General features: G+C 48.1%; 1 protein-coding gene across 1 annotated transcript; it reads right to left on the bottom strand.

The window, feature by feature from the left end:
• Nucleotides 1-371: 371 nt before the first annotated feature.
• PTGR1 (prostaglandin reductase 1) lies at nucleotides 372-21,969 on the bottom strand. Its single transcript, XM_033173478.1, has 10 exons — nucleotides 21,872-21,969; nucleotides 17,701-17,816; nucleotides 16,849-16,894; nucleotides 14,831-14,890; nucleotides 12,811-12,978; nucleotides 11,466-11,583; nucleotides 9,493-9,648; nucleotides 6,247-6,352; nucleotides 2,321-2,439; nucleotides 372-543 (listed from the first exon to the last, which is right to left on the bottom strand). The coding sequence occupies exons 2-10, from the start codon at nucleotides 17,804-17,806 to the stop codon at nucleotides 433-435; spliced, it is 990 nt and encodes a 329-aa protein (XP_033029369.1). The 5' UTR covers nucleotides 17,807-17,816; nucleotides 21,872-21,969; the 3' UTR covers nucleotides 372-432.
• Between the last annotated feature and the right edge of the window lie 5,549 nt (nucleotides 21,970-27,518).

Below are 27,518 nucleotides of genomic sequence, written 5' to 3'. Positions count from 1 at the left end.
TTATATTTATGCGGTGAGGGGTAGAAATCCAGCATTCATATTGTAACCTCCACTATGGATTGGGAGGAGGGTGTCTTTGAGCATCCCTATGGGATAAATGCAATAAAGTCTTCCCATCTGCTCATACCAGCTGTTTTCTAGGAAAAAAATGGTTGCAGGCTGGTAAGGTAACAAAAGAGGACAGAGGATTCTGCACGTGCCTCTACCACTCCTTAAAATTGGACATCCTACTTGCTACAAATCTTTCCAACACCTAACCTTTGGAGTACAGAGGCCCAGGCTTTCAGCATAATCCAGTTACGCAAGAAACAGGAGCAAGCTGGCATGTTTATGAATGAGCTTTCGGCAGTTAAGACAGACGAGTCTACAAATAAAAGGGGGGGGTAGTCATTTATTGTGCCGGATTTCTTGCCAGCGTAGGCCACGTGCCCGTCAAACTTTTAGGACCGCCTTCCCAGTGTTTTCTCCTTTGAGCATTCCCATGAATGCTGCCGGCATGTTTTCAAAGCCCTGGGTGATATGTTCTTGGCACTTAATTTTCCCCTGCACGAAACAAAAAAATGGGTTTTAGATTTCGGTTTGTTACTAAACAATCCATGGAAAAGTTTCCGCTTTAATTTACTGTATCAGGGTGGGGGCACTGAGCCAGGTCTCTAATAATTAATAATAATAATTAATAATGATAATAATTTATTTATACCCCATCCATCTGGCTGGGTTTTCCCAGCCACTCTGGGCGGCTCCCAACAGAACACTAAAAACAGAATAAAACTTCAAAAAAGTTTTTCTTCTATAAGTCAGGTAGTTGTTTATTTCCTTAACGTCTGATGGGAGGGCGTTCCACAGGGCGGGCGCCACCACCGAGAAGGCCCTCTGCCTGGTTCCCTGTAACCTCACTTCTCGCAGGGAGGGAACTGCCAGAAGGCCCTTGGAGCTGGACCTCAGTGTCCGGGCTGAACGATGGGGGTGGAGACGCTCCTTCAGGTACACAAAATGCCTAGGTGCCCCACTTTTCAACTGGGGTAGCACAGACACTCCCAACCCTCGCTCTCAATCGGGGGGGGGTCCTTATATCCCCAGCTACTGTAGGCTCTTATCCCTCATGGCAGCCAAAAAAATTCCTTTCCCACCCCCCACCAAAAAATAACGGGTATGGGGAGATGGCACTTGGGCTGTCGTGGCAACCCCTGAATTGGGCTGAAGCCAAGAGGGAACCCCCTCTTTGGGGTTCACCTGCCAAGTTTTCCCAGTTTGCCTTTTAAGTTGTTTTACAGCAGGGAAGTTCCCACCGCTGCCTCCGCTGTCATCCTGGGACTCTTCACCACAGTCTCAAGTACAAAAAAAGCCCAACAGAGGAGGAGACAACTTTCCAAGCATTTGTTGTACTTTTTGGTCCCGTCAGAAAATCTTGTTTCGGTGTTTTTGGGTCAAACGCTCATGCTTCTGCTAAGGCCAAGGGATTTGGAGTGGCTGGGGAGACCCGGCCAGATGGGCGGGGTATAAATAAATTATTATTATTATTATTATTATTGGGTAGGTGGCGAAAGGAACTGTGTTGATCGCTCACAATGAATGCCCACAAGCATTTCTTTTACACTTTTGTAAAAGACGGCTGCTCGGTGGGTAGGGAGATTTGTAGGCCACGTGATCTGAAACACAGCTCATGTGACCTTGGCAAAATGGGACGTAAAAAAACAGAGCGGGGGGATTAAGCTAATAAAAGTGCCCTAGCCCCCAAATTTTAAACCCCATCATCAGATTAGACCTTTCTAGCCACTCCGACATACGTATATTCACCAGCTAAACATTGCAATACAGTGGACCCTCCAGATACGAACTTAATTCGTTCCGGGGGTTCGTTTGCACCCTGAAAATAACGTAAATAGAGGCGCGCTTCTGTGCATGCGCGAGGGGCGAAACCTGGAAGTACACACTTCTGGGTTTGCCATGGCCATAACCCGAAGATTCCCTTTCCAGAGAGATACTAAGTAGAGGTACAACTGTATACTGATAGATCACGATGTCTGAAATAAGGATGGAGCTATGTAGAGGCCGTGGCTGGCTTCACGGGTTTCCCCCGCATCTTGAATTTTGCTGGCGCCTTCTCTGGGCATCCGCTGTCCCAATAGTTTCAAAAATTACGAAACCGCTATCAAAATATGGACTTCAAACCGGTTTCGGGTGATGTATCGCCGAGCCCTAACACGCATCATGATATATTGGCAGGTCATAAATTATGAGACCAGTATCACGATATGGACTTGGATCAAGTTTCACCACTCGCGGGTCCAAGGACATCACAGAACACCAGCCAACTTACCTCTTCAACCCATTTCAACAGTGCTCTCAGACCTTCCTCTTTCCTGTCCGCCCAGCGCGAGACTACAAACCCTTCCATGCACAACTGGTTTAGGATCATAACAAGCTGCATATAAGGTCCTGGAAGATAGACAAGAGGGAAAGGGTTCGTGAAATTTGCACGCTACAGGCAGTTTGAGCACCAGCTTGAGCTCCGTGTTAGAATCGCAGAGTTGGAAGGGACCTCAGGCATCGTTTACTCCAACCCTCCGAACTCGGCGCAGGGTGCAAATACTAGTCATGGCTCAGTGGCAGTTATCCAGAGGAGGGCAACCAAAATGGTCAAAGGCCTGGAAACGATGCCTTATGAGGAATGGCTTAGGGAGCTGGGTATGTTTAGCCTGGAGAAGAGAAGGTTAAGGGGTGGTATGATAGCCATGGTCAAATATATAAAAGGATGTCATCTAGAGGAGGGAGAAAGGTTGTTTTCTGCTGCTCCAGGGAAGCGGACACGGAGCAATGGATTCAAACTACAAGAAAGAAGATTCCACCTAAACATTAGGAAGAACTTCCTCACAGTAAGAGCTGTTTGGCAGTGGAATTTGCTGCCAAGGAGTGTGGTGGAGTCTCCTTCTTTGGAGGTCTTTAAGCGGAGGCTTGGCAACCATCTGTCAGGAATGCTTTGATGGTGTTTCCTGCTTGGCAGGGGGTTGGACTGGATGGCCCTTGTGGTCTCTTCCAATTCTATGATTCTATTATCTTGCGGGGGTCAATGCCTGGCATCTCTAGGTAGGACTGGCAATTTCCCCTGCCTGAAACTTCAGAGCCACAACCGGTCAGTGTTGACAATACTGAGCAAGACGGGCTAATGGTTTGACTTAGTCCAAGGAGGCTTCCTACGTTCCTGTAGTCTTCATGTGAAGCTTCTATCACTGTCTGGGAAACAGTGCAAGCTCATTCCTCTTAAAAGGGGGGGGGGAATTAAGTGTATTTTTCAATACGATCAAGCGTCTCCCCCCAAAAAAATAAATATATCCCATCTATTTGCAAATCCAATTGAGCAAAGAAGTATTTCAGCTGCACAGTTAATATCCTAGCTGATATAAGGGACGCGGGTGGCGCTGTGGTCTAAACCACAGAGCCTAGGGCTTGCCGATCAGAAGATCGGTGGTTCGAATCCCCACCATGGGGTGAGCTCCCATTGTTCTGGTCCCAGCTTCTGCCCAACTAGCAGTTTGAAAGCACGTCAAAGTGCAAGTAGATAAATAGGTACCGCTCCGGCAGGAAGGTAAACCGCGTTTCCGTGCGCTGCTCTGGTTCGCCAGAAGTGGCTTTGTCAGGCTGGCCACATGACCCGGAAGCTGTACGCCAGCTCCCTTGGCCATTAACGCGAGATGAGCGCCGCAACCCCAGAGTCGGACACGACTGGACCTAACGGTCAGGGGTCCCTTTACCTTTACCTTTCCTAGCTGGTAACTTGTCCCCACCCACTGTTCTTCTTTTCCTTCATAATTCAGAGGTGCTTCTGCACTAGGGGTTTAAGCTACAATAGCCATGCTTGGTCCCTATCACTTCTTGCTTTTTTCATCACCAAACCTGTTTTCCCTGTGCTTCTTCCTGTCTGATGGAGGGAAAGTTGGGGGAAAGGAACCTGTTGGATCAGAAGGCCGGGCAACTGAGCAGCCGCATGCCCTCTTTCAGCCACCTTGGAACTGCCAAGAGGAAATACGCCATCTTTGAGCAAAGCCCAGTTAACCATTGTTCCCCAACTTCCCATTCCGGCAGAGATCACAGAGCTTTCATATAATCCTGTTGCATAGCTAACAGTCAAAATAAGCTCATAGCAGAAGTGTTGTTGTTGTTGTTTTTAATTTAATAAATAAATAAATGACCACCCAAAACTGCCCTCTTTGCTTTTTCATAATAATAATAATAATAATAATAATAATAATAATAATAATAATACTTTATTATTTATACCTCGCCCATCTGGCCGGGTCTCCCCAGCCACTCTGGGCGGCTTCCATCAAATATTAAAATACCAACAGGTAGGATACATTGAAGCCCTGCCTCTTGCTTAATTCTGCCCAAACTGTACAGCTAGAGAGCCATTTTTAACCGAGGTTTCCAGGCCCGATACTCCTTTTCATTACATCCCAACAGCTTGAAAGGAGTAACCATTTGATGCCAATCGCAAACCAGCCATTAGCAAATTTCGCTACCACTTCCAAGTGCTTTGCCAGAGGAATGGTGAGCTGATTTGTACCAACAGTCCCACTGACTTCAGAAGACTAGGAGCATTTGGAAACTGCGGTGGGTGGGTGAGTGGGTGGAGCCAGTTAACTCAAGTCTCGCCAACTAGAAGCCCGAGTTTCAACAGCTCAACTGTGGTGCTACGATAAGGGGGAACGCTGAAATTATTTTCAAAGCAGCAGCAAGTGGTTTCTAGCTCACTACGGACCTCTTGTGGTGTCAAACTATTCTGCTCCTCAAATACGTATTTCTGAAATCAAGCTACACTGAATGCTACTACACAAAGGATCGTTGAAAAGATCCAGCAAATGTTACAGCCTTTGTTGTTGTTTGAACAGGGTCTTCTGTCGTCTACACGCAGGTTGCTTCAACATGTTAACCGTTTAAAACGGAATTGCCCTCCTTCGCCGACTCACGTTTTAGGGCAAACCCAGACAATAACATTGAACCATTGCATCCCAGAGCTTTCTGCGTGTTGTCTTCTTGTAAAGCCCAATTCAAAGTGCTGGTTTTGACAGCTCAGGACCACAATACCTCAAGGACCGGCTCTCTCCATATGAACCTACCTACCCGGACCCTGAGATCATCTTCTGAGGCCCTCCTTCGTGTGCCTCCTCCTCGAGAGCTCCGGAGGGTGGCAACACGAGAGCGGGGCCTTCTCTGCAGTGGCTCCCCCTCTATGGGATGCTCTCCCCAGGGAAGTTCACCTGACACCTTCATTATACACCTTTAGGTGCCAGGCAAAAAGGTTCATTTTGGTTGATCTGTTTGACATCCTATGCCCTTTTAAAAAAATAATAATGGGGAGGGTGTAACTGGATTGTTGTTTTTATTTTTATTATGTATTTTGTGATTTTATATTTTGATTTTATTCTGCGAACCGCCCTGAGACCCCCAGGTATAGGGTGGTATATAAATTAAATTAACTGTTGTTGTTGCTGCTGCTGCTGCTGCTGTTAATAATAATAATAATAGTATTAATAATAATAATAATAATAATAATAATAATAATAATAATAAGTTGGAAGGTCCTGTATACCTGAAGGAGCGTCTCCACCCGCATCATTCAGCCCAGACACTAAGATCCAGCGCCGAGGGCCTTCTGGTGGTTCCCTCATTGCGAGAGGCAAGGTTGCAGGGAACCAGACAGAGGGCCTTTTCGGTAGTGGCGCCTGCCTTGTGGAACTCCCTCCCTTCAGATGTCAAAGAGCTAGACAACTACCAGACATTTAGAGGACATCTGAAGGCAGCCCTGTTTATGGAAGCTTTTAATGTGTGATATTTTAATGTATTTGATTTTTGTTGGAAGCCGCCCAGAGTGGCTGGGAAAACCCAGCCAGATGGGCGGGGTACAAATAATAAGTATTATTATTATTACTTAGTCCAACCTCCTGCAATGCAGGAATCCTTTTACCCAATGCGGGACTCGAATCCACAACCTTAAGATTAAGAGCCCCGGGCTCTACCAGCTCAGCTATTGAACTTTTAATCAAAAGCTTCCATTGGCAGCTTCTGCCAGTTGTTTTGCCTGTTAAACATGGCAATGGAATTCCTGAAGAACAGCGCCATTAAATTGCAAAGTGCGACACCTGTGAGCATTATAAACTTGTCCCTTTATCAGCAAGTGACCCTTTCTCCCCAGAAGCTATAAAGCAAGAGACAAAATAAAAAATATACCGTAAATACAAGTTTTACCTTTCTGGGGCACTGTGTCATTGTACAAGGAGATGGCGCCACACACAGCAATCCTCCCAAATTTCTTCATCTGGCCCAGGGCAACAGTGGAAAACTCGCCTCCGACCTGTTCAGAGAAAGACCGTTACGATGTGCCATGATGCAAGGCATTGAAACAAACACTGAGGGATTTCTGCTGCAATTCCCAGCACATACTGGACATTTCCCAATATTTAATGTGGGAAACGCATGACTGCTAAACTGGTGCAAGCATGCGTTACCAAATGCATAGCGTGCATGTGGATTTGACCACAATCTTGTTCTCTTTTCTCTCTCCATTCAGGCAGGCTCGCCACTTTTAATTTTTTTGGTGAGGGGAGACAGGTCGCCCCCTGAAGCACTTTGCATGCGTATCTGCTTAAATAAAATCAACTTTGGAGTTTGGACACTCCAACAGTTTTCTTTACTATTGAAAAGCTTCCCACAAGGGGAGGAAGGTGGCTTTGTGAACTGGAAACCAAGCTTTGGGTGGATCTACACACCCGGGGGGGGGGCAGACTCTATAAATAAGTCAGAAATTAAATTATTATAACAAAGGGTTGGGGACCACAATGTATAAAAACCTATAGAAAACCTATAGAAAATGTTTTCTCTCTGGTGCCATCTAGTGGTGCATGTTTGTAAGGAATTCAAAACGTTGTTTGACTAATGTAAAGGTAAAGGGACCCCTGACCGTTAGGTCCAGTCACGGACGACTCTGGGGTTGTGGCGCTCATCTCGCTTTACTGGCCGAGGGAGCCGGCGTACAGCTTCCGGGTCATGTGGCCAGCATGACAAAGCCGTTTCTGGCGAACCACAGCAGTGCACAGAAACGCTGTTTACCTTCCCGCCGGAGCGGTACCCATTTATCTACTTGCATTTTTGGCGTGCTTTCGAACTGCTAGGTTGGCAGGAGCAGGGACCGAGCAACAGGAGCTCACCCCATCGCAGAGATTCGAACCACCAACCTTCTGATCGACAAGACCTAGGCTCTGTGGTTTAACCCACAGCGCCAGCCGCGGCCCTCTTCGACTAATGTAGCCGAGTCCTTTATGAGGAACAGTTGAAGGAATTAGGTCTGTTTACAACCTGGGCAAAAGGAGCTACAATTCCCAAAGTTCCCTAGAAACAGGAACTGCCTGCTAAACCGTTTTAGGAATTGTACCTCTAGAGGTCTGGTAGAAGAAGAAGAAGAAGAAGAGTTTGGATTTGATATCCCGCTTTTCACTACCCGAAGGAGTCTCAAAGCGGCTAACATTCTCCTTTCCCTTCCTCCCCCACAACAAACACTGTGTGAGATGAGTGGGGCTGAGAGACTTCAGAGAAGTGTGACTAGCCCAAGGTCACCCAGCAGCTGCATGTGGAGGAGTGCAGACACGAACCCGGTTCCCCAGATTACGAGTCTGCCGCTCTTAACCACTACACCAAACTGGCTCTCCTACACCAAACTGGTAAAAACTCTCGGTGCCCTTTACAAATGACAGTATCCAGGATCCTTTGCAGGGAAGCCATGTGTCAGGAGTAGCCCAGCTGCTCATGAGGAGAGGGGGAGAGAAAGCCCTGCTCAGGAGCAGGGCAGGGAAAGCTGCTCTTCAAGGGGAGACAGCCCACGAAGCTATAGGGAGCCCAGTCCCCTTTTGCAGATGGACTCCTATCCTCCTCTTCCTCCTCATCCAATCTATCACAGGAATCGTCTCCAAGCGAGGGAGAGGAGCAAGGGCTCCGGGACACTGCTGAAAGACACAGCACCACCAGTCAGGCTAGCCCACAGCTTCCGACACAGGCACAGCGCAGGGGGGCTAGAGGACCCAGGAGACATCATTTCAGGGTGCCGAAGATCTGGTGTTGGCGGGGTAGCAGAAGGAATGAGCCAGTGTGGTGTAGCGGTTAAGAGCGGTAGACTCGTAATCTGGGGAACTGGGTTCGCGTCTCCGCTCCTCCACATGCAGCTGCTGGGTGACCTTGGGCTACTCACACTTCTCTGAAGTCTCTCAGCCCCACTCACCTCACAGAGTGTTTGTTGTGGGGGAGGAAGGGAAAGGAGAATGTTAGCCGCTTTGAGACTCCTTCGGGTAGTGATAAAGCGGGATATCAAATCCAAACTCTTCTTCTTCTTCTTCCGGGTTCTGATAGTGACTGAACGGTCATGTTTTAAACTAGCTCCGCTTGTAAATAGCTACGCTTAATAAATAACTTCAGTTCTTCAAAGGAGGCTTAGTAGTTACTCATGAGCAACACCGGGGAAGATCCCTGACACCATGGCTGTTTCAAGTGGCACAATACCGCTTTGAGCATATTCCGTGGATGGGGTCTCCGTTTCTGAAGTTTTCAAACCAAAAACATTTGCTGCAAGCAGTCTCTCTTATTTCCAGGAACTTGAGCAGGTTGAGGAACCAGGCCTCTGCGGTTATGCGTTGGCAAGATCAAACTGGCAAGTCCATGCAGGTGTTCAAATTATTCTGGGCAGGCTTGTCTTTACAAGGTAGGCTCCTCTGGTTCAGAACACAAATCTTGCCTTCACCTTTCCTCTGACACAATGCTCACAGGTGTGGAAGTGGGCGTGGCTCGCTCAGCACCTATACCGTCTGACAAGTATGATCTAGCTGAGATTCCTGGATTGCAGGGGGTTGGACTAGATGACCCTAGGGGACCCCTTTCCATCTCTACCATTCATTGCATTGGGACAGCCTCAGGCTGTTGCTTGCACAACACCAAGGATGTTTACCAGCTCCTTTGCTACAGCAAAGTCTATGCACTGGCATAGCCTTGCTCTAGCGAGGTCAGACCAAAAGCTTTTGACAGCCTCACACCCCAAACAAGCACACAGTCCAAAAAGCTTGCCTTCAATCAGGGGTAGAGCGTGCGGGGGCCTAGGAGGCACAATTTTTAGGGAGGGTGAACCAGGTGTCCCCATCCTGCCCTGCTTGTTTGCTAGGGGTCTCTGGGACCCAGAGCCTGGCCTCGCACCCACATCCCCGGCCCCCTTGCTGAACGGACGCCCAGCCAGCACCAGGGGGACTCGACCACCAAGGGCTGGGCCATGGGCTCCATGAACCCTCCGTGTCCCACGTGCCCGCCTGGCGACATTGGCATAAACGGCTGGGGCGGTGGGTTCTGTTCACCCTCCACACCATGCCCAGTGTGCATGTCATCGGTGCCAGCAAATGGCACTAACGTCTTCCGCATTTCAAGACCGCCACCTGGACCTGCCGCTCCGTTTGAACTTACGTTGTCAAAGTAGCAGTCATAGCCGTCGGGCGAAGCTTTCTTCAGGGCCTCTTCCAGAGACCCCACCGTCTTATAGTTGAAGGCTTCATCAAAGCCAAGTTCTTTGAGGAAGGCCACTTTCTTGTCCGAACCTGCACAGCCAACCACTTTGCAACCCTGCGGGATAAAGAGAACAAGTTATATAACTCTTCCTCGCACTGCTCGCACCGTTTCAAAACCCGTTTGTTTTTCGCGCCGTTCAGAAAACCATCACGACGCTACACGCTCAAAAGGAAACCGGATCGACGGCTTGCTTCCTGCCATTTCTCATCCATGCTCCTCTTCGGAGGCCTGTAGCGTCCTTAATTCTCCTGACTGTGCAAGCCGACGAGCCTATGCACGATAAAGAACTCTGTGTCATCGTCACATGCAAGGCATCAAGCAGGGAAGTCGTGACAACAAGCAAAAGGGCCAACGGAGCTTAACAAAAAGTAAAGAATATTGAGGCACCGGGACAGAAGCCAAAGCGCCAGCACTTTGGTCTCTCTGAGACAACCACACCTGCGGAAAGAAATACCCTCTCCTGCCGCCGGGACCACATAACACCGGTCCTGAGAGATCTACATTGGCTCCCAGTACGGTCCCGGCACAATTCAAAGTATCGGTGCTGACCTAAATGGCCTCGGTCCTGTATAGCTGAAGGAGCATCTCCACCCCCATCGTTCCGCCCGGACACTGAGATCCAGTGCCGAGGGCCTTCTGGAGGTTCCCTCACTGCGAGAAGCAAAGCTACAGGGAACCAAGCAGAGGGCCTTCTCGGTAGTGGCACCCGCCCTGTGGAACGCCCTCCCATCAGGGCTCAGAGAGATAAACAACTACCTGTCATTTAGAAAATACCTGAAGGCAGCCCTGTTTAGGGAAGTTTTTAATCTGTGACTTTGTATTGTATTTTGATATTTGTTGGAAGCTGGCCAGAGTGGCTGGGGAGACCCAGCTAGATGTGTGGGGTACAAATAAATTATTATTATCGGATCAAAGTGAACACTGCATGCCAATACACTTTTCCCGTATCAGCTGGCATGGTGGGGCAGAGATGCCAAGCCACCAGCCCAACCCTGGTACCACTGGAGTTTATCCGGATGGGACGGACAGGGGGCGCAAGGTTGGGCAACCTGTAGATCAGGGGTCGGCAAGGTTTACCGGCCATGGGCCAGATCACTCCCACAGAGATCATCTGTGGGCCGGACTGGCGCAGCGTGACACCGGAAATTGCTTCTGTGCATGCCCAGACGTCAAAAACCACGCCTGCTCTCTTGAAGCACTAGCCGCTGTGGAATAGGCTCGGGTTGGGCCTGGGCTCGGCCACGTGTCCTTGCCCTCCCGGTGCTCTCCTACCTCTTCTCCTCAGCAGCGGCAGGGCAAGGTTGGGGCTCCCTTCTTTCTCCTTCCTCTTTCTCTGTTTTCCTTCTCTTTCTCCTCTCCTCCTTCTCCCTGCATTGGCTCCAGGGTTTTCCTGGCTCCGGAGCACCACTGGGCAGTTGGATGGGTGGCCGGGCGCTCTCGCTCCAGGCTCGATTTGGGTCACGGGGGGGCAGTGGTTCCCCCAGTTGATGTGCCGACCATCCCCGATTCCCCCTCGGCAGCGGCGGCGGCAGTCTCAGCAGCCTGGAGCCAGCCTGGTAGCGCAGTTGGCTCTGGCTGGCTTCAGGAGCTGCCCGCTGCCGTGGCGCCTGCCATTTTGCCTCGCCGGAAGTCCCCATATGATGCGTCTTGTGCCATTGAACCAATCAGGCAACATTCATTCCCTACTAATAAATCCACAACACTTGAAATATAAATCTGGGGACATTAAATGAAATCGGGGGACATTCTGGGGATGGATTTTGTCCGGGGACAGATTTGTAAATCCAGGGACTGTCCCCAGGAAACGGGGATGTCTGGTAACCATATGCTCTGGGCCCATAATACCAACATTTTCTCCCACGACCGCTTACCTTTATTTTCGCAATCTGCCCGGCCACACTCCCCACAGCTCCAGCTGCAGCGTTGATCAGGATGGTATCTCCAGGTTTCATCCGGCAGACCTCAAGCAGGCCAAAGTAGGCAGTGAGCCTGGGAGGGGCAGAGGGGAGAGAGAGAAAGTTATATTGTCAAGCATATCGAAGGGGGCATGGCATCCTTCTCACGCCAACCTCCCCTAGCTGCGTTGCAAAGCTGGTGCTGCTCTGGCAGTGGCAAGGGTTGGGCTGCAATGCGGTGGGCTCTGTTTGCCTTCTCCACCCCCAGTGCACACGGACACCCCGGGTGCCATAAAAAAGTTCTGCCGCTAGGAGGAAGAAGGCAGCTGGCCATGGAGGGCGAGCTGCCATGCAGCACCTGGTAAAGGTAAAGGACCCATGGATGGTTAAATCCAGTCAAAGGCAACCATGGGGTTGTGACGCTCATCTCGCTTTCAGGCCAAGGGAGCCGGCGTTTGTCCGCAGACAGCTTTTCGGGTCATGTGGCCAACATGACTAAAATCGCTTCTGGCGCAATGGGACACCGTGACGGAAGCCAGAGCGCATGGAAACAATTTTTACCTTCCCGCTGGACTGGTACCTATTTATCTACTTGCACTGGTGTGCTTTCAAACTGCTAGGTTGACAGGAGCTGGGACAGAGCAATGGGAGCTCACTGTATTGCAGGTAATCGAACCGCCAACCTTCCAATCGGCAAGCCCAAGTGGTTCAGTGGTTTAGGTCACAGCGCCACCCGCAGCACCTGGATGTCACATGACATCAGCCCCCCCCCCCATCTCCCTCCCAAGTCAGTGCACCTGCAACCATGGTCTGGGCTCTACTTTTCATTGGCTCAGACTGTTCCAGCTGTTGACCTCCCTGCCTTCTTCCCTCCGAATACCAATGGGCACCAGCCACCACTGCCCCCCATTTAAGGGTCCTTCGAAGGCCTCCCCCCAATCAGAGACAGTGCCCCCGGGACAGGCATTCTGCCTACGCCCAGGATTTTTGTGGGGGGGGGGGGCAGCAGAAGTCGCTGAGCATTATTTATTAATTTTGAAATCACGGGTAAATATATCCATAAAAAGTGGACATTACAGGGGGGGCAGGCTTGGGTTGTGTGGGCAGAACCTCAGTTAATTGAGTACTTCCAATGATTTTCAATAACTTTTGTGGATCTGGAGGGGGAAGACCTGCCCCCCCCACCGGCTACGCAACCACGCCTATGCCCTCTCACATTTGGCACAAGCGCCACGATGCGCCGGTGTGCCCAAAAGTGAGTGGAAGCCACACACTTGAAGCTCATCCCCAAAGCTTCTGGGCCACTTCCGAGGCCACTCACCCCGGCATGCCGACAGCTCCGAGAGCCAGAGATCGTGGCAGCTTTTCTGGCCATCCGGGCAGCATGAGCGACATCCCTTTGCTTGTGGAGATGAAGTGAGTGGTCCAGCCTGAATTCGCTATGACGAAGGAACCCACAGGGTACGCGGGACACTTGCTTTCCAGAACTCTAGATATATTTTTATATTTTTTTTAAAAAGCACACTTGCGTCAGCAAAACTGCTCTGCGTACAGCAAAGTAAATGCAGATTTTGTCATTTACTTCTAAACAGGTATCAAACAGCTGCAACGATTTACTGTGCAAAAGACCTGAGGAGCGAGATTATTACTCCCCTCCTACTTTCCGCCCCAGGTCGCTCATCAGCGGCCGCAATGTTTTACTTGTTAGCGGACCAGAACATCCAGACAACAGAGAAGGTCGCCAGATTCATTGAGAGGGCAATGAGACTAAGGGCCACAATTTGAAAGACAACTCGGCATATATGACTAGCCCATGCACCTGAGGTCTATATTTGTCTCGATCGGCTTATCTATATAGCTCTGAGGAACGAGAGTATCGTACCATCTCTACTGACTATTTCAGGCCGCCAAATTAGGGCCTCATTGCCTACCTTATTTCTAGCAGGAACAGAAACGATAACAGAGAAAATCGTTTGACTCTCTGAGAACGAGGTCACTATTTGAACGGCCTTTTAGCCTGGGGGTTTCATATGATTTATCAGTATATTTATATATTTGTGTACTTGACTGGTCTTTCTCCAGTATTTTTATCTGTTTTATCTGCATTTTTAGTCGCAATGGCCTGTTGGCTACGTGAATAAAGTTTGATTTGATTTGATTTCCTCCAAGATTTACTGTGCAGAGGGAGGTACCGGAGATTATTTTTTTGCATAGAATTGTCAACATGCTCTCCAAAGATGGGACACAGGTTAGATTGATAAGGGTCCCCCGTCTGCTCTACAGACTTAATGCTGTGCTGTACCATAGTTCAGTGTTTTTCAACCTTTTTTGGGCAAAGGCACACTTGTTTCATGAAAAAAATCACGAGGCACACCACCATTAGAAAATGTTAAAAAAATTAACTCTGTGCCTATATTGACTATATATAAAGTAATTTTTCAATTTTTCCCACGGCACACCAGGCAACATCTCGCGGCACACTAGTGTGCCGCGGAATAGTGGTTGAAAAACACTGCCATAGTTAACAGCTTCTGCCAAAGAATCATGGGAACTGTAGTTAGTTAAGAGTGCTGAGGGTTATTAGCTGAGAGTTCTTCCCTCCGCAGAGCTACAATTCCCAGAGAGGTTTAACCATCACTTCCTCTTCCCAAAAATCTTTAGGGGAAGTCACATACAATACAGAAAGGGAGCCTGACACTCCAGTAGTTGGCTGTAGCTCAACAGGAGAGCAGATAGTTTGGTTGCCCTATGCCCAGGTTCAAATCCTCCCATCTCCAGCTATGACTGAGAAAGGCAGGGCTATCTAAGGTTTTGGAAAGCTGCCACTAATGGGTGTTGACTGTACTCAGATCCAGGAATCATTGGTTTCAGGCAGGAAGCTGCCTACATTTCTAATATCGATCACCACAAATCTACTAAAATACAGTGCTTTTTTCTATTTAAAAACGTTTAGGGGTACTCTCATTTTGACTCGAGAAAATCACCATTTCATAGTTCAAATCTGTGAAAATAAATACAGCAAATGGACAAAAGTACAAAGATTCACAAAATGTTTAGGGGTATGCATCCCCCCCAGAAAAAAGCACTGCTAAAATATAATCTGTTCCCTGAAATCTTAATTCTGTTTCCAGTCTACTTCTCCTCCTCTCTCACACGCACGTATGCTTGTTTAAAGAACTCCACCTTAAACATTTGCAAAGTGCAAGAGATATGCTAAAACTACTTTATATTAACTAAGAATCAATGATAATAGCAGCAGCAGCAACAACAACAACACAGCTGGCAAAATCTTTTCACAAACACACACACACAGAGAGAGAGAGATCGATGGAGGGTCTTACTTTGCAACTTGGGATCCCAACATTGTATCCCCTTCCTTCAGATGAATCCTGCTGTATGGTCTGCAGAGAACAAAACAAAACACACCAACAAGACAGGCTTGTCAGAGCATGCCTTTGCAGGAATGGGAGCAATTTGCACCGGCAACTGGGATTCGAACCCAGAACCAGCCTTTTTACTATGCTTCTTGTTTTTTGCCTTTATAAACTTTTGATAACCATGACCGCTTCAAAACACAAGAGCATGCAACAAGAGGCGTGCTATCCAAGTCAATCTTATCGTTATGGTGTATAGCTCGGAGTTTTCAAACTGACCAGAGCAATGTTCTGGCCTGTTCCTGTGCAGTCAACAACCACCTGGAGAGCAGAACTACAGAACAACTCATAGGTGAATTTTACACAGTCTGCATATAAGCTTTCTAAACTACCAGCATCTGCAGAGAGAACGTGCTATTAAAGGCACAGGAGTAGAGATTGGTAAGAATTAACAACCCTACTTATGGCATTTACTTATGGCAAAAGCAACAGAAATGAAATACTAATGGCAATATAATGCATGCGTGATCAAGACCACACAGGGGACAGAATAAGTTGTTAACAATGGGCGGCCAGTCTATAATTTTTCACGAGGAACTTTTTCTACAGTGTTTGAAATTTCATAAAATTGCCTGTTGACGTTCTTAAAAAATGTGTCATGATATAGTGAAGTAGGTTCAGCTACTTCCTGGTCATGGGGTGCCTTATCTCAGCATTTGAAAGTATATTTTTATCTTATCTTATATATATTTTTATAATAAATTGCTCATAGGAGAATTCCGTACAGGGATTTCAAATCTTTGGGGAAGAATATCCCCATGTAAAGAGGAAATCGTAGGCTCTGTTGGCAGACTTATCCTCTGGAAGCTTACACCAATTTACCGTTAAAACTCTACTACAGAATAAGCTCTCAAGGGAAGGTGAAAGCTGGGCTTCGACACAATGCTCAACCACAGATTCAGCTACTCTTGGGCTCACGCTGTCCGTTTCCACTTGCCTCACGGCCGTGAAGAAATTAGAAACTTCTGCTTTCGAATAACTGTGGTTTGCTGCGATGCCTGAAACCTTGTCTGCACCGGTAGTTATTTGTTATGTATGGTTAGTGGAAACGAGCCAGATTTGTTAACTATGGTTTGGAGTTGGCTCGGTTCCGCTAACTATAACTAAGACTACGTAGCTACATCTTGTTGGGTTTGGGGAAACACAGCAAGTTTTGCTAACTTTCAAAACCGAAGTGAAAGATTCTGATTTTTTTTTTTAATTGTGTTTCTTATTAAAGATTTTCTTGATTTACAAAAGTATGTGCAATGTCTCTCTTTTGTATTTTTTCCATGTAACTTTTTTACAAATCAGTTTTATTTGTTGAGATATTAGGAAGAAAAGGGGGGAAGAGGTGGATGGGGCGGAATATAGGTGGAGTGGGGTAGGGTGACGATCATTCTATTTTACTTAATATACCGTATGTAGGGTTTGGTGTCAGCGTTGCTTGTGCAGGTTCTTTGTTGTTTGCTTGTGTTCCTTTGGTTGTGAGAGGTTGGGGTTGGCCTAAGGTATAGTTGTTCATTTGTGGTTGGCTGTGGTGGTCTTTGTTTTCAATTCTGAACTCTTCTTGGTGGCCACAGCGACAAAGGAGCGTGCGAGAGCCTAAGGTTTGCTGTGGGCTCATTCACATAATGCTAAACTATGGTTTTTGTCTTGCATCCAAACTGGCCCAGAGTTAACATTTACAGTCGTACCTCGGGTTACGTACGCTCCGGGTTACGTACTTTTCGGGTTACAAACTCCGGTAAACCGCTACTTCCGGGTTTTTCGCGTGCTTGTTTGGGTTGCGTACTTTTCAGGTTACGAACTGTAACCCGGAACCAATTACGTACGCAACCCGAGGTACCACTGTAGTAGGGAAATCTAGGCAAGAGGTATAGTCAGGCTGTACTGCACTTTCAGGGTTATACTTCAATGGGTAAGTCCAACAAAATGAACAATACCTCATATATGGGTCAATACTGAGGAACACAGTTTCGAGCAGCACTTCTGAAATACAGAATATGATAAAGTAGATTAAGAGCAAACTTGACCATAGACTGGGGACTTGCGAGACAAACTCAGTCTCTTGAATTCTTTTAAAAATAGTCACCATGGGAAGGGAGAACCAGATAGGGTTGGGGCATTTGAAAGGCATCAGACTGGAATCCAAGACATGTTTACTCAGTAGTAAGTCTTACTAAGTTCGAATCGTAGAGTTGGAAGGGGACCAAGCGGTCATCCAGTCCAACCCTCTGCAATGCAGGAATCACAGTGAAAGAAACCCTATCCAGTGGCGTAGCATGAGGGGGCCACAGGGGCAGTCGCCCCGGTTGCAAAATGGTTAGGGGTGCAAAATTTCAACACACGGTGCTGCCTGAATACAGCTGCACGCTTCTGTCACTGGACGTGGATGCCATTAGGCAGTTGAATGTGCATGTGTACTCCATCCACTTCCTTCCCTCCTATCCCATCCATGTGGCCCCGGGCGCTGTCAACCCAAGCTACACCACTGTCCCTATCCAACCTCTGTTTAAAAACCTCCAGTGAATGAGAGTCTACCACCTTCTGAGACAGTTCATTCCATTATCAAACAGCTCTTTACCTGTCCTATTCTCTGGAGCAGCAGAATACAAGCTTGCTCCATCTCCCTTGGAATCAAATGCAATGAAAATCATTTCTTCTTAGCAAATGTTCCACATGCATCCTATGGAGATTCATGTTCTGATGGTGGGCCAAAACGACGAGTCACTGGATTCGCCCCTTCAGTTTATTCACATAAAGCTTTTGAGTACGAAGGCAAAAATTCCTCTTACCTCCATCCTTCAGTGGCGGTAGTTCCACCTCTTTCAGTTCAAAATCACTGTGCTTAGGAAATCCCTCAAAGTGCTTCTTCAAGATCCAAATCTTCGCACGCACCATCTTTCACGTCCTGAGTGATCAAATAAGATTATACAAAGTTATAAACCATTAGAGGAATTACCAACGCGCTGGTCTCCACACTCTTTGATTGCTGAAGCAAAGGTTTGTGTGTCTCCCCAGCCCCAGATTAAAACTGGGAACACACTTCTGTGATTTATTTTCTTAATCGGCTCCCTGAACAGGCTGGTGGGTATCCTCCTTGCAATTCCAGGATAGCCCAATTAACATCTTCCTGCAACCTTCTCTCTTCTTTCCTTTTCATGAAAGCATTACATTTTTTGAGATTTCATCATGCCTATCAGCTGTACAGCACACCTTCCACTGCACCCTTCCTCTCTTTTGGGCAAAGGAGTGTGGAAGAGAGCTGCATTCACATGGCAGATTAGTCAATTTCCCCAACATTTCCCTAATGGTTAATTTCCGCATTATACTTGAGCTTTCCACTTCCAGAAATATAGCAGAATCTGGAACAAAGTTAGCATACCTTTCTGTGTCGGTTGCAAATGGGTGTTTTTTGAAGCAACAGCACAGAAACGAGCGCTAATCCTTGCTCTAGATCAGGGGTAGGCAACCTAAGGCCTGTGGGCTGGATCCGGCCCAATTGCCTTCTCAATCCGGAAATTGCAACAAATTGCCATGCGAATACAACCTTGGTTTCAAATCGCTGCCACTGGATTTTGTTCCATATTATCTGCTTAAAGTCTCCTTAGTCAGCCCCTCTTCTCCATCCAAGTCACTCCCTTTTAAAGATTTAAACACGTCCTCTTTTCAAGGCACTGAAATGTGTAACTAAAGGGTAGCTTTGCACACAATGATTTGCCAATCTTTCTGCCCTTTTCTTCTGTCATACTGCAAGGAGATTGCTCTGTAATCGGAACGGTTACGAAACCACCACTCTCTCGGTGTGAAAGGGCGTTTCACTGTGAACGATCAACACAAGCTTCGTGCCTTCTCCTGGCCATTCGCTCCTAAACGGGAACATTACCCTTTGCACGTTTTCTTTTGTATTATTGCCAAGGCTGCTGACACACCCTGAACGTTAGCATATTGAAACTTGCGGGAAACTGCAACAAGATGTGGTAGATTAATTTCGGACAGAGATGGGGAATCTGGTCTTCCAGATGTTGCTGGGAGTCCCATGAGTCCTAGAGCCAGCATGGCCAACGGACAGGGATGGTGAAAATCCAACATCTGGAGGAACACAGGTCCCCCAGATGGTGAAAAATCCAACATCTGGAAGACCACAAGTTCCCCATCTCTGGACTAGACTAGTGCTATAGCAATAATTATCATACAATCATAGAATTGTAGAGATGGAAGTAGGGTTGCCATATATCGAAGAGGAAAAAAGGGCAGCCCAAGCCGCTGTCAGCCCAAGTCAGGAAAAGAGGCATGTGGGGCTGCCACAGCAATGCCCGTGTGCCTCTTTCCCCAGCTCGGGCTGGCAGCAGCATGCAGATCAGCCCGAGCAGAGATAGGACTCCGGCTCCTGATGTTCGCTGCAACGGCCTTGCTCTGCTGCGCTGCATCTGCGGCACAGCGCCCTCCCAAGCATGTGTGCGCCCCCCAACATTTCCTTTAAATTGTTAAAAAAAAATCTACCCGTATGTGCATGTTAGGGCTCCCCAAAAGAGGACAATGTCCAGGTTTTCCTGGATGTAGGGGAACCCTAAGGGAAGCGACCCTCGGGATCTTCTAGTGACTAGTCTAATGCAGGAATATCCAGCTCTCCCATTACAGAGCTCAAACCTGCAACCTTGGCTTTATCAGCAGCACGTTCTAACCAACTGAGCTTGGTTTGCTCGGGTTATATATATATATATATATATATATATATATATATATATATTCTCCCTCAACTAATAAGCCTCAGCCAGCAAATGGCCAGGTATGAAAGCTAATTTCCTTGTTAGATAAAAGGTATGAATGCACAGGATATGGGCAAAGGGCTGCAGCTTGGCATCTGTTTTGTATGAAAAAGGTCCCAAGTTCATCTCCCAGAATCCTCAATGAGGGCGTGCCTTAAACCCTGGACAAAGGCAGGTGTTGCCCACTGCAATTTGTTAATCTCTCTAGGTTATCTTCTGTCGTACTGCCAAGAGGTTGCTTTGCTTTGTAATCAGAAGAATTATGAAACCACCACTCCCTCGGGGTGAAAGAACATGAGCAACGAAAGATCAATCATACATTCTCCTGGTGATTCATTGCTAAACGGAACGTTACGTTTTGCAAGTTTTCTCTTGCATTATGTCAAAGCTACTGACATCCTAGACGTTAATGTATTAGATGCATCTTACAGGGAAAACTTAAGAAGATGTGATAGATTTGGCCAGGGATCGGGAACCAGAGCCCTTTAGGATATTGGTAAAGGTAAAGGGACCCCTGACTCTGGGGTTGTGGCGCACATCTCGCATTACTGGCCAAGGGAGCCAGCGTACAGCTTCCAGGTCATGTGGCCAGCATGACTAAGCAGCTTCTGGCGAACCAGAGCAGCGCAAGGAAACGCTCTTTACCTTCCCGCCAGAGCGGTACCTATTTATCTACATGTGCTTTGATATGCTTTTGAACTGCTAGGTGGGCAGGAGCTGGGACCGAGCAATGGGAGCTTGCCCTGTCACGGGGATTCGAACCGCCGACCTTCTGATCAGCAAGCCCTAGGCTCTGTGGTTTAACCCACAGCGCCACCCACATCCCTCAGGATATTGTTAGGACTCCCTTAAAGCCTAGCCAGCATGGCCAATAGTCAGGGATGTTGAAAGCCCAACAACTGGAGGGCAACAGGTTCCCTGCCTCTGGATTAGACTAGTGCCATAGCAATAACTGTTGAGAGATTTTTATATACCGTATATACCCGAGTATAAGCCGACCCAAATATAAACCGAGGCACCTAATTTTCCTACAAAAACCTGGGAAAGCTTATTGACTCAAGTATAAGCCGATTCACCTTTGCTGCTGTGGAGGAGGAGGACGAACGAGCAGCCCGAAAGCAGCTCTTTGGGCTGCTCCTTCCTCTTCCTCCTTTGCCAAGTTTGCCAGGCTTTTAGGTTCCGAAAATCATTCACAAACCAGAACATTCACTTCTGAGTTTGCAGTGTTCGGGAGCCAAAACATTCAAGAACTAAGCTGTTCGGAAACCAAGGTATGACTATATAGAAAAAGTTTATGCATAGTTATGTAATAAAGAGAAATCTTACTAACCTCAGCAGAAGTTACTTCTGAGTAAACAAATATAGGATTGGTATGTCTGTGTGTTTGGGTTAAGTTAGCAAGGAATAGCAAGGAACCCTAAAAATAACAGCCATCTATTTGCAAGCACGAGTGCTGCAAAGTAGTTTTACCAGGTTTTGTACTGTCCTTGCAAAGTATCAGACCCCCTTCCATGCTCTGGATTTTAAATTGCCTGGCCAGTTAAAAAATTAACAAGACAGGCATCCGATTCCCCCTAGTCCCTTCAAAGGGAGACACAATAGTTCAGTTTTAGACTTAAAAGAAAAATGCACATTCATTTTGATCTGCTCAAGAATTACTTAAGACCAACATTTTAAAATGTGAACTAGTGCCCAGTACTTTTTATGTTCTGCCTGAATGGATCACCGAATCAAAGACGGGGGAAAGATAAGCTGCAAAAGAAACCAGGAAAGCGTTATAGCGATGGATCAATTAACCCAATAGTTGTCAATAGTTAAGGAAGGACTGTGCTTGACTGACAGATGTCATTAACACTCCTCCCCCCCCCCTACAAAAATAAAAATAAAATTGGATGAATGGGTCAAAAAGATTCTCTCTTTCTGCTTTACAGAGAAGGCCCAGAAAAAAACAACAACATACTAACAGTTCCAAAACACCAAACAGAAACGGATAACTTTGAGAATGTCAGCAATTCGTCATCCCAGAAAGCCGTCAAACCAAGCCTGCTTTTCGCATTACAAAACCTGAACTTTGGACTAACACTGGGTGATGGTGTAAGAAAGTGTAAGATTTAAATGTTCTGCATACTGCGACACCTCGGTTCCAACTGCTCATTCCGCCCCCTCTTCGATCCCTGCTATCAATTACAGTACTAACCTGTGTGACCGTTTGACAAGTCTGCCTTGCAGCCAAGAAAAGCAGCTTTGCTTCTGGTACACTACTGAGTTTGGAGAGGTATTTGTGTGTATGCAAGCATTTATATACTCTGGGTTGCCGCCTGCTGTTCCTCTGCAACACTGCAAGTCAGTACTGCCAAATTCTGCAGAAGCTGCGAAGCTGAAGTTCTCCACTCTACTTGGCTCGAGAAGATTGCCCTGAACTGTTCGTTTTCTTCTCTGCCTTTTCTAAAAACCAATTTGTAATGGGTTCATAATTAACACAATGCAACAGGGGTGTCCACACATTGCATTCAACCAACACACAGTCTGTATGCAATACTTAGGTAATACAAATTCTTTCTATTGGATGTAAATCTTGTTAGGAAGCAAGTTGCGCTTCCTGAAACAGACACGGCATTCCTAGTCTTTTGTTGCCAGCAAAAGAAAATGGTTTCAAAGACATCACTGAAGCAAATCCCTTTTACTGGCAACAAGAGCAGGAATGCCGTCTGTTTCAGGAAGTGCAACTTGCTTCCTGACAAAAGAACTGTGGCAGAAAGGGGAATGCAGCTCATTTCTTTTTTCTTGTACAACTTCCCAATTTTTAAAAAATCAAAGCACCAACATTTAAAACAAAAATACCAATGCGTTTAAAGATCACAATTTCTTGTTTCTTGTCAACTGCTGTTACTACAACAACATCCCAAAATGTTCCAGTCTGCACCGTTTTACCTGTTTGAATATAAGAACGTTTTATTACAAGGAGATACAATTGCCAAGAGCACTGAAGCGCTTTAAAACGATCCTCTCCCTAATAGACCACAAAGCTCTGAGGCAGGGGCCAGCAAACTTTTTCAGCAGGGGGCCGGTCCACTGTCCCTCAGACCTTGTGGGGGGGGGGGGCTGGACTATATTTTGAAGAGAGAGAGAGAGAGAGAGAAAATGAACTAATTCCTATGCCCCACAAATAACCCAGAGATGCATTTTAAATAAAAGGACACATTCTAATCATGTAAAAGCACACTGATTCCCGGACTGTCCACAGGCCGGATTGAGAAGGCGATTGGGCTGGAGGTTTGACTGTAAAGAAAAGGGCAACAGATAAATGAAAAGTGTAGCCCTCCAAATGCTATTGGATTAACTTCCCCATGATCTCTAGCTATTGGCCACGTTGACTGAATCTGATGGGAAAGGTGTGAGTGACGTGGGAACACTGATGTTTTATTTTTATTGCTGTAATAATTTAATGCAGGGTTGATGTGAAATGTGTTGCTTATTATGTTAGAACTGTGTTGCTTATTACATTAGAAATTATTATGCACTGGGTACCCCTGATGGTCACAGCTGTCTTCCACACAATGCTCAGTATTGCTATGGGAATGCTCAGTTGAATGGAGAAAGTCACTTTTTCCTAGAAGCAAAACTCCTGTTTTTAAGTGCTAGGAAAGTGCAACATCTACACAACACATTTGCTGGATCTTTCACAACGGCTAAATGTTAACAGCAATAATATGAACTGATTGTCTGGAAATCGAAAGGTTTGGGAAACGTTGCAGATATGCTATTGTTAGTCATCATTAGTAACAACTTTTCATACATGTGATCTCTGTTGGTTTATCAACTTTTATATGTGCAGAAACATAAGGGAGCCTACAGTGTGAAATTCCTAATAAACTTTTCCCATGTGGCACTTACTTATGTTTATACACATGACACTCTATCAGCTTTTATCATCTCTGCAATTGTGTGAACCAAACACATCTACTGCAAGTCACTGCCAGTTCTAGGCATCTGTGGCAAGGGGATCTCTCTTGCTACATTTACAACAATACAAACACAGCACATAAGCTAATAGTTAGTAGAAAATATATAACAGAATAATGATATCATTCAAATTATTGGAGTAAGCCAATCAAAGTTCATATATACAATATAACAGAGTGGTAGCGAGGACCGTCAAGCTGTGTGTTCAGAACAGATGTCTAAGGACAGTCTCTCAATAGTCTTTCAAAAGTTTCAATGGAAGATGTCTCAAAAGCCTCAAAAGGATTACTACTGTTTGTCTTCATCAGCTGCTATTTTTCAACACAATATGTAAGTAAGATTCATGCTAAGGATCAGTGCTCACTAGATAGTGTAAATTTTGCTACATTTATGCAGCAGCACAAATTTCCTCAGCATCTGCCTGACATTATCCAGGTTGGCAACACATAGGAAATTGTGTAGTTGCTGTGTAGCTCATATTACAAAATAATGCATTGCTCTGGACTTGTGCTGGCCCGAGGGTATCTGGGAAGTGAGGTCCAAGTCCGGTCCGGAGTTCGAAGAGTCTGCGAAAAGTCAGTCCAAAGGAGTCAAGGCAGGAAACAGGGCAAGGTCAGGTACAGGAACATGGGCAGGATGCGGCAAACAGCAATGTTGCTCCCGCAACCTGGGGCGGGGCCCAACAGCCTTTTATCTCTGACGAGGTAATGGCCGGTCCCGATCCCCCGACGGTTCACCACCCTGTCTGGCCCAAAGGCGAGCACTCCTCCTGCGAGTACTCAGGTCTCTCCTTCTCTCAGACCTGAGTCTCCACAGCTCAGGAAATGTTGGTGGGTTTCTAGACCCAGGGGCAGTGGCGGAGGAAGGCTCTGCGCTACCCAGGGCGGCGAAAGGAAACGCCCCCAGGGGGCGGGGCATCATGATGTCACATTGCCGCGCAGGTGCACTCCATCGGCGGGCCGCCGCCGCTGCTTCCACAGCCCCCTCTTAAGCCGCAGAGCAAAAAGGCGGCTCGTGGGGCTGCCGAGCACTATCGGCAGCTCCCTGCCACTCGCACACGGCAGCCCCACGAGCCGCCTTTTCGCTCTGCGGCTCAAAAGGGGGCCGTGGAAGTGGCGGTCCGACGACGGAGTGCGCTGCTGTTGAGGAAGCCTGAATTATTGGAATAACCAGGCCAGCTTCTTGGTTGCTAGAAGGACAATAATCAGAGTGAGATGTGTATGTGAGCAGAGGGCTGAAGCCTCTGATGGATATAGAATCATAGAATTGTTGAGTTGGAAGGGACACCAAGGGTCATCTAGTCGAACGCCCTACAATGCAGAAATTTCAACTTAAAGCATCCACGATTTCTGCTGTGCCTATGGGAGAAGCAAGTCCTTCTTGGGGTGTTCATGGTGTGAGGCTCTCATCAGAAGCTCATGTTGTATAAATGTGCAAAAACGTGGCCCTCCAGCTGTTTTGGGACTACAACTCCCATAATCCCTAGCTAACAGGACCAGTGGTCAGGGATGATGGGAATTGTAGTCCCAAAACAGCTGGAGGGTCAAGTTTGGCCATCACTGCTGTAAACCATATGTGCTTAAGACAATGTTTTTCAACCTTTTTTGGGCAAAGGCACACTTGTTTCATGAAAAAAATCACAAGGCACACCACCATTAGAAAATGTTAAAAAATTTAACTCTGTGCCTATATTGACTATATATAACAGTGGTGGCGAACCTTTTAGAGACCGAGTGCCCAAACTGTAAACCAAAAACCACTTATTTATCACAAAGTGCTCAAACTTGTTGAGCTTTTTGGGGGGGAGCTGCCGACCAAAGTTTTGGAGTTTTTTTGGGGGGTGCACAAAAGTTGCTTTGCTTTTGGGGGGGCGCCCCAAAGCTGCTGAGCTTTTTTTGGGGGGGAAGGGAGTTGATGTTGCAGGGTGCAACGTTACCGTGAGCTGCATCGAGCGGATTGGAAAGATCTGGGGGGGGGGGAGAAGATTGCCACCGATTGTGCTTTGTGTGTGTTTGTGTTTTCTGACCGAGGGGTGGAGGAGAGCCCGTCTTGTGAATCAGACCGAGGAAAAAGTGTGAGCTTTGTGGCGGGCAAGGAGGAAGCAGGAGTGATGAGAGAGCAAAGGCGAAAACTAGAGGAAGGCGCTGTTGCTGCGGGGCTCTGCCGGGAGGACCGTCGCCTTCGCGACTCACACTCCTGCGCTCGGGAAGGGCTCGAGGAGCCTCAAGTGTCCGCCCCTCCCTGGCGTCTTCTTAGGCAGCCGGGACTATGGAGACTTTGAATGGCACCAGCCTCGGCGAGCCTCTGAAGTCGCCGCAGAGCCTGCACCACTCCTTCGCCGAGAAGAAGGGGCTCCACCGAGCTCCTTCCCCAGCCAAACCTTTCCTCAAAGACCTCCACGCCCGGGCAGCTTCTGCCAAGCCCCCGCCGGTGCCCCCCAAATTCCCCAGCCTCTCCAGCAAGCCGCAGTCCCCGCAGGCGGGAGCCCACCCACAGGGGCGTCGCTATGGGGGGCGGTACGCTGCCGGCCCTTTGCTGGTGGCGCTCGAAGAAGGCGAGGCAGGCTGAGGGGCGACGCCTGGCCCCGGGGGCAGAGCGGGCGCTGGCTGCGGCTGCTCGCGTTCCCGATCGCTGGAGCCGGTGCTGGATTCCGCATCGCTGCTGGCGGCCTGAGCCAGCCTCTGCTCGTCGGAGAGCGGCTCAGACGGGCAGTCGGACAGGTCGGAGCTGCTGTCCATGTGGCTGATCCTGGCGCCGGATCCGCTGCCCAGCCCAGCGGCCGGTGCCAGGGAACCCGGCGGGGCCAAGGAGGCGCATCGCTTGCCCTTCCTGCCTTTGCTTGGCTCGCCACCGGGCTGCCTCCCGCCGGCCTTGGCGCCTGCTTGATCCGGGGCCCGGGCTGCCTTCTTGCTCGAGAGGGTTGATTTGGCGCTGCTCGCCTTGCCAAGCGCGCCGGCAGCGAGGCAAGCCGCCGCTGCCTTCGCACCCTGGGAGCAGCTCCGCCGGGAGAGGCGGCTCTGCATGGCCAGCAGCCCCAGCGATTGCAGGCAGGCAACAGTGGACGCAAGCCTGGGGAAAAAACAACAACAGCAGCACAGATGGGCCGATGGTGCGCGTGCTAGCAGTGAGGGCTCTGCGTGCCAAATCTGGCACGCGTGCCATAGGTTCGCCACCACTGATATATAAAGTAATTTTTCAATTTTTGCCACGGCACACCAGGCAACATCTCGCGGCACACTAGTGTGCCGCGGAACAGTGGTTGAAAAACACTGGCTTAAGACACATTCTGCATTTTTTCTATCTCTAAGGATTCCCCTCGGCGTCATTTTGCGCATGCGCAAAGTGTCTTCCACGCCAAACTCGTCGGCTGACGGGCGAGGCTTGACTGCTCTGAGCATGCGTCTAGTGACCTCGACCCTACTTTTTTACTTTCCCTCCCCCCACCCCTGACAGTTTTAAATGTAACGATTTCGGAACGTTGCGGTAAAGCACACACAGTCCTCCTGATAATCTCCCATTTTAGTCGCGCTCCCCCACGAAAAACAACTTTGCCTCAGCCTTCGCGTAATGCGCAGGCGCAGAATTCGCCCCCGCCTCACCCTCCTGTTATAGCAGAGACGAGGGGAGTCGCGCGCATAGAACGCCGTGACTCAGGTACGTTAAAAATTTGAAAATCGATGCGGCGGTTGCCCGCTCGCGCACGCGCACTCACGCGACCCTGTCGCTGGGTGAGCCCGGAAGAGGAAGTGGAAAGAGCGGGGTGAAAGGTCAGCGGCTGAGGGAGACAGCATGGCCGGCATCCCGGGGAAAGGGAAGAAGCGGCAGAAGGAGCAGCAACGATGCTGAGAGAACGAGCGAAGGGCTTGGCCCTGAGGGGGGGG

Source organism: Lacerta agilis, chromosome 16, assembly GCF_009819535.1.
Source record: "Lacerta agilis isolate rLacAgi1 chromosome 16, rLacAgi1.pri, whole genome shotgun sequence".
Classification (NCBI taxonomy): Eukaryota; Metazoa; Chordata; class Lepidosauria; order Squamata; family Lacertidae; genus Lacerta; species Lacerta agilis.
This window is presented reverse-complemented; position numbering and strand designations above follow the sequence as displayed.